The sequence below is a fragment of the Oratosquilla oratoria genome, chromosome 23 (genome assembly GCF_046742065.1).
Source record: "Oratosquilla oratoria isolate Oo_2021 chromosome 23, ASM4674206v1, whole genome shotgun sequence".
NCBI lineage: Eukaryota > Metazoa > Arthropoda > Malacostraca > Stomatopoda > Squillidae > Oratosquilla > Oratosquilla oratoria.
In genome coordinates, this window is record NC_134799.1 from 9,837,032 (window position 1) to 9,844,531 (window position 7,500).

General features: G+C 45.2%; 1 protein-coding gene across 3 annotated transcripts in view; it reads right to left on the minus strand.

The window, feature by feature from the left end:
• LOC143037962 (metalloprotease TIKI1-like) overlaps positions 1-7,500 on the minus strand; it is a 436,427-nt gene that overhangs the window by 307,318 nt on the left and 121,609 nt on the right. For 2 of the 3 annotated variants that reach the window (XR_012967541.1, XM_076206693.1), the window contains exon 3: positions 1,005-1,037. The exons of the other annotated variant lie outside the window; for it this stretch is intronic. Coding sequence is in view for 1 of the 2 variants with exons in the window: in XM_076206693.1 (XP_076062808.1) it covers positions 1,005-1,037 (33 nt within the window). In the remaining variant the exon portion in view is untranslated. The remainder of the gene's footprint in view (positions 1-1,004; positions 1,038-7,500) is intronic. 3 annotated transcript variants of the gene reach the window in all.

Consider the following 7,500-nt stretch of genomic DNA (forward strand, 5'->3'; position numbering starts at 1 on the left):
AGAAGAAGAAGAAGAAGAAGAAGAAGAAGAAGAAGAAGAAGAAGAAGAAGAAGAAGAAGAAGAAGAAGAAGAAGAAGAAGAAGAAGAAGAAGAAGAAGAAGAAGAAGAAGAAGAAGAAGAAGAAGAAGAAGAAGAAGAAGAAGAAGAAGAAGAAGAAGAAGAAGAAGAAGAAGAAGAAGAAGAAGAAGAAGAAGAAGAAGAAGAAGAAGAAGAAGAAGAAGAAGAAGAAGAAGAAAACAACAACAACAACGTCTGTCTCTCAAAATTTATGACTATATTAGCCTGCCATCCATGATCTCATGAATATTGTTGTTGTAGTGGCAGGAAGAACAGTATCACATCCTTTTGAAGTAACTTCCAGGGCCATCCAGGTTTGTGTTTTGGTCCTTCCATACCTGGTCACTAGAGCCTGGAACCTGACCATCCTACGCCAAGAACACTAAAGTCGAGGCAGAAGTCTCCATCAAACTACAGACTGGATGGCACTCTCCTCAACCTCCTCCCGTGCCTGGTGGCACCTTACCCTTTCTCCTCCTGCAGTCGTCATGTGATTTTATTAAACACAGAATCCGATCGCTGTTCATATCAAGCGGACCCACGTTCGAATCCAAGTTGTGACTTGGAAATCGAAACACACAAGGCAAAGGTGACGACCTCAGTCGAACCTAAGCGCCTCTTGGTGTGAGCTCCTCAGCTCTTATATATACTGATGTGTGTGTGTGTGTGTGTGTGTGTGTGTGTGTGTGTGTGTGTGTGTGTGTGTGTGTGTGTGTGTGTGTGTGTGTGTGTGTGTGTGTGTGTGTGTGTGTGTGTGTGTGTGTGTGTGTGTGTGTGTGTGTGCATGCATTGTATACAAGACTCTTAAAGACAACCGAACCCACAATAGTCTCTAAAAATTCTTTTTTGAGACGGAGATTCCATCCCCCTCCTCTCCCTCCCCTCCCCTCCCTCCCTCCCTCCCCCCTCCCCCCACCCTCTACTCCCAACGTAGGCAAAGCACTTACTTGGTATGTCCTCCCCACATGCCCTGGCGGCAACTGAAAGGACAACGGTATGTAGTCAAGTTGCAAAGTTGCAGGGTCGTGTCGCAATTGTACAGGGTCGTGTTGTGATCATTCTGGGTCGTGTTGCAAAGTTGCAGTGTCGTGTCGCATTGTTGCTGGATTGTGTTGCAAAACTGCAGGGTCATGCTGTGGTGTTTCTTTGTAGTGTTGTAGGTTTTCATTTTGTAAGAATGCATAATCTCGTAGCAGGGTTTCGGGGTGGGGTTGCAAAATTGCACGGTCGTGTTGCAAAATTGCACGGTCGTGTTGCAAAGTTGCACGGTCGTGGTGCAAAATTGAACTGTCGTGTTGCAAAGTTGCACGGTCATAATGCACAGTTGTACGGTTGTGATGCAAAATTGCACGGTCATGCACAGTTGCACGGCTGTGTTGCAAAGTTGCACGGTCGTGTTGCAAAACTGAACGGTCGTGGTACATAAGAGCACTGTCGTGTTGCAAAGTTGCACGGTCGTGGTACAAAGTTGCACGGTCGCGTTGCAAAATTGCACGGTCATGTTGCAAAGTTGCAAGGTCGTGTTGTAAATCGTCAAGGTCGTGTTGCAAAGTTGCATGGTCGCGTTGCACAGTAATATTGAAAAGTAGCACGATCGTGTTGCAGAATTGCACAGTCGCGTTGCAAACCTGCACGGTCGCGTTGCATAGTTGCACAGTCGTGTTGCAGAATTGCACGATCGCGTTACAAAGTCCCACATTCGTGTTACAAAGTTGCATGGTTGTGTTGCACGGTTGCATGGTTACAAAGTTGCATGGTTGTGTTGCACAGTTGCATGTTGCATGGTTGTGTTGCACGGTTGCATGTTACAAATTTGCATGGTTGTGTTGCATGGTTGTGTTGCACGGTCGTGTCGCAACGTTACACGGTTTGGGTACAAACTTGCAGAACCGCGATGCAAAGTGGCAGGATTGTTTTACATAAGTCGCACATTGTTGCAAAGTCCTGCAGTACAGTCTCACCCAACAGCGACTCTCCTCTCTCTCCTGCACAGCAGCTGTCGTCGCGTGTCAAAGCCGAAGTGTCGCAGCTCCCAGATCGGTTTGTCGTTAAACGTGTGTCATTGAATCGTTGTCCCACTCCAGCACGACAAGATGTCGTGATGATGGTGACAAACACGCAAAGACACATACATCCACACGCACACACAAACACACACACACGCACACACACACACACACACACACACACACACACACACACACACACACACTGTATATATACATATAAATTTTACTGAATCACAAACCTATGTATTAATGAATTTAACAACAACAGGGAGAGACGTCTGCATTGTGTTGACACGGCAGCTATACCGGTGATGAAAATGAGATAAACATTCTAATTTCAAGCTTAGAAATCAACGGTGACAAACAGCCACCCAGGGTCAACGACTGACCTCCAGTGGGGACGAGGTCAGCAAGGTGGTCGGGAGGTCAACAGTGGCGGCCACAGGAGACCACGGGTGTTGGGGGGGGGGGTGGACTAACGGTGGTATTCTTAAAAAAAAAATCTTTCCTTGTATAAATATTATATAAATCCTTGGAAGGGAAAGATTTATATAAGGAAATATTTTTTCAAGAATACCACCGAAAGAATCTTACGATGGTATTCTTAAAAGAAATCTTTCCTTTTATAAATATTATATACATCCTTGGAAGGGAAAGATTTATATAAGGAAATATTTTTTTAAGAATACCACCGTAAGAATCTTACGGTGCCATTCTTAAAAGAAATTCTTTCCTTATATAAATCTTTCCCTTCCAAGGATTTATATAATATTTATATAAGGAAAGATTTCTTTTAAGAATACCATCGTAAATCCGAGCGGAAGGGAGACCTCCAACATGTGTAACTGTGGACACGAGCGCATTAATTTTATCTGGAATCATTCTGGGGAAGAATTTTGTCCGAAACGTTAATGGAATAACTCACACAATCTCAACACTGTTTTATCCTATCCCTAGCAGTACTTATCACGAATTACTACTTATATATATATATATATATATATATATATATATATATATATATATATATATATATATATATATATATATATATATATATATATATATATATATATATATATATATATATATATATATATATATGAGCGGATGGTGCGGCCCGAAGGGATGTTCCTCGCATCTGCTCCTCAAATTTCTTGAATGGATGAGGAGGGAAGGTGTTCGCCATATAATGAAACGGTGGGGGTAAACCAGCTTCAGCTTCTGGGACCACCAGTGGAGTTGCTGTGCCTCGCTGCATTACCTTTGCCCCGAGAAGTGTGCCAGGGAACAGGGATGACCCTTTGTTCACGTGATGCTGTGGTAGGTTTTGGATGGGTGAGGGATGGGTGTCCTGGGTATATTCTTTCACTTGGCTACCCCCTCTGTAAGGGGGAAAGGAATTTTGGTACAGGAGGCGGAGGTAGTGGTGGAACAGCCGAAGGAGATGATGAAGTAGGCAAAGGAAGATGCGGTGTGGAGGGCGGAAGAGGAGGAAGAAGAGGAAGAGGTAGAGGAGAGAGAGGAGGAGGAATTGGAGGAGGAGGAGGAGGAGGAGGAGGAGGAGTAGGAGTAGAAGGATGAGTAGAAAGATGAGTAGGAGGAGTAGGAGGAGTATGAGGAGGAAGAGGTGGGAGACATTATAAAGTAGGCGTAGGAGGAGGAGGAGGAGGAGGAAAAGGAGGAAGAGGAGGAGGAGGAAAAGGAGGAGGAGGAGGAGGAGGAGGAGGAGGAGGAGGAGGAGGAGGAGGAGGAGGAGGAGGATGGGTGTGATAAAAAAATAAATAAAATAAACATAAAAAAGAGTCCGGAATCCTCGCCATGCAGCTTGCAGCTGTCATCCCTGAATACCAACGACAACACCCTCGTCGTCGTCTCGCGGCTCCGCAGCCGACGGCCGCGACCCTGGGGCACGTGCGGCGGCGGCGGCGCTCCGCAATGTGGCAGACTCGTTAGGCCAAGGGAACGCAAACACATTACACGGTGGCAAAGCGGCGTTACGCAATACTCCCGCGGGGTGACGAAGACACGTCGCGGAAGGGGAGGGAAACCCGTCGTCGGCGCCAATTAACGATATGTTCGCTCCCCATGTTCCGTGTCTGCCTTGTCCATGTTCAAGTACCTGAAAACACAATGTTCCATATACTAGAGGAGGGTTGAACCCGTGAACAACGACGGTGGTGATGTGTTTTTTCTTTACTGCCGTCAGGTGATTTTATTCAGCTGAGAGAAACACCCTACCTCCCCCCCCCCCCCGGCAATTGCCTTGAATTCAAGGATTAATATCTTTTGATTCGGTGACATTCTATACTGATCTTGTTCTGGGCCCGAACTCATAAGATTTGATTCTTCAGGCATGATTAGATGTCCTCTCTCTCTCTCTCTCTCTCTCTCTCTCTCTCTCTCTCTCTCTCTCTCTCTCTCTCTCTCTCTCTCTCTCTCTCTCTCTCTCTCTTCTCTCTCTCTCCGTTTACCCTTTGGTCTCCCGTGTTTCAAATAGTGTGTGTATGGAGGTATGTAGACATACACACACACACACACACACACACACACACACACACACACACACACACATACACACACACACACACACACACACACACACACACACACACACACACAAACACACACACACACACACACACACACACACATATATATATATATATATATATATATATATATATATATATATACGCGCACACACATACACATACATTCATATACAGTATATATATATATATACGCGTACACACAAAACGGCGAAAACTCATCAACTGCTTCAGAAATCTTTTGGCGGTGTTTTCATGATATAAAGCAGATCTTTCTTAATTTCTATAATATTTTTTTCTGGTACAAGCTGTTCACATAAATGCGAACTTTTGACGAAGACAATGGCAGTTTTATACACAATGAGACAACATCGAAAATGTTGGTCAGGCTATCCTTGGAGATCGTAGACCAATTCTTTGTCGAACGTGCGTTGGGCATGAGACACATTACCGCATTCGCTTAGTCCCGGGTTCGAATCCCGCATTCCTCGCTAATTCCCAGCATTGACTGTTAGTTACCTGCCTCAACGGTCCTTATGTATAATAGGACAAAGGTGACGGCTTCGGCCGAAGCTACTCATCGCCGCCTGGTTCACCTTTTTCACTGCTGAGTTATGATCATTGCTGTCTGGTAGTTGCTGGTTCCCAGTAACAAGGTATTCATTTCTTCATCCACCCTGACCTTATTTCTCAGCCACTCTGACCTTATTTCTCACCCACTCTGACCTTATTTCTCACCCACTCTGACCTTATTTCTCACCCACTCTGACCTTAGTCCTCACCTACTGACCTTATTTCTCACCCACCCTGACCTTATTTTTCACCCACTCTGTCCTTAGTCCTCACCCACTCTGACCTTAATCCTCACCCACTCTGACCTTGCCTCCTTCGACTTCGCCCTGTTTCTCAAGATGAAATGGTGTCGACTGAAGTCGGCCAAGGAGATCCTGACTGAATCGCAGCAAATGCTGAGGATCATCACGCCTGAATCCTTCAAGGTGGACACATACATATACATACACACATACACATACTGTACATATACTCATACACATGCATACACATACACATGTATGTACATATACATATACATACACGCATACACATACATACACATGCATGTAGACATACTGTATAAAAACACACATACACATACCGTACATATACACATACATGCACACACATTTTGTACATATACACATACATATACTGTACATATACGCATACACATACGCATACATACACATACTGTACTCGCACATATGCATGTAAATATACGTACATACACATATACACATACTGTATATACATATCCATACACATACACACACATATACGCATACTGTACACATCCTGTAGACAAACTCAAGGGGACTACTTCGAAGGTGACAATGAGAGCTATGAGATAAAGTAAATGATTTTTCAACGACATGAAATGTTGCTGGAACTTTTTGGTGCGAGTAGGGTGAGTGTGTATATGTTTATGTGTATGTGTATGTGTGTGTGTACACACGTGTGAACGTGTGTACGTGTGTGCGTGTGACCCACCTTCAGGTCGGTGACGTAACACTGCCTCGCCTGAGCCCAATCGCCACTCAAGCATTGCATTATTAATGTTGCCACGCTATAGGTGACACGTCACGCACGTCAGCTATGGGGACAGTGGGAGGGGGAGGGAGGAGTGGGAGGGAGATTTGGGACGGGGGGAGGGGGAGGGGGGTTCGTAAGGAGACACTGGACAAGGGAAGGAGTTGGGGGCAAGGACAGGGGGATGAAGGTGGGGTGGGGGGATCGAGTGATGAAGATAAATGAGACGTCCTTCTGGTAGAGGTCCGAGCACGGATTAAGTCCACTCTTGGAGGGAGGGAGGGAGGGCGAGGGGGAGAGGGGGAGGGGGAGTGAAAAGGAGGGGGAGGGGGAAAGGGGGGAGAGAAAGAGAGAGAGAGAGAGAGAGAGAGAGAGAGAGAGAGAGAGAGAGAGAGAGAGAGAGAGAGAGAGAGAGAGAGAGAGAGAGAGAGAGAGAGAGAGAGAGAGAGAGAGGGGGAGGGGAAAGAGGGACAATGAGAGGAAGGGAGATAGAGACAGATAGATAGACAGAGAGGGAAAAGGGGAAAGAGGGAGAAAGAGAGAAAGGGAGATAGACAGATAGATAGATAGAGAGACAGAGAGAGAAAGCCGGAGCCAGCCAATGGTAAAAGAGAGGACAGAGAAGAGAGGAAGAGCCACCTGACTCGATGGGGGTGGGAGGGGATCTGGTCCCCCTCATTATGAGCCTCTGCAATGACTTCGGAACAATTAACATTTTTACCGCTAAAACCAGGCGATGCTCTGCAGTTAGAAAAGCCCCTGACCGGTAATAAGCACAAAAATTATACGAAATCACCTCGATTGGGTCTTTATAGGCAATTATGATGTGTTCAATGATTCTTTCTTCCAAAAATCAATTTTTTTTATCTATTTCGGATTTTTTTTTTATTTTTTTTTTTTTTTTTTTTTTTTTTTTTTTTTTTTTTTTTTTTTTTTTTTTTTTTTTTTTTTTTTTTTTTTTTAAGGATGAACACAGACGGGAATGTTCGGAAGACCAAGAAGGGAGGGGAAATGGAAGAGGGGAGATGGAAGAAGTGAGAGGGGAGAGGAGAAATGGAAGAGGGGAGAAGGGAGATGAAAGAAGGGAGAGGGGAAATAAAAAAAGGAAGATGGAAAAAGGGAGAGGGAAGAGGGAAGAAGGGAGAGGGAAGAGGGGAGATGGAAGAAGGGAGAGGGAAGAGGGAAGAGAGGAGAGGGAAGAGGGGAGAAGGGAGATGAGAAAGGGAGAGGAGAGAGAGGGGATGGAAGAAGGGAGAGGAGAGAGGAGAAAAAGGAGTTGAGGAGAGGGGAGAAGA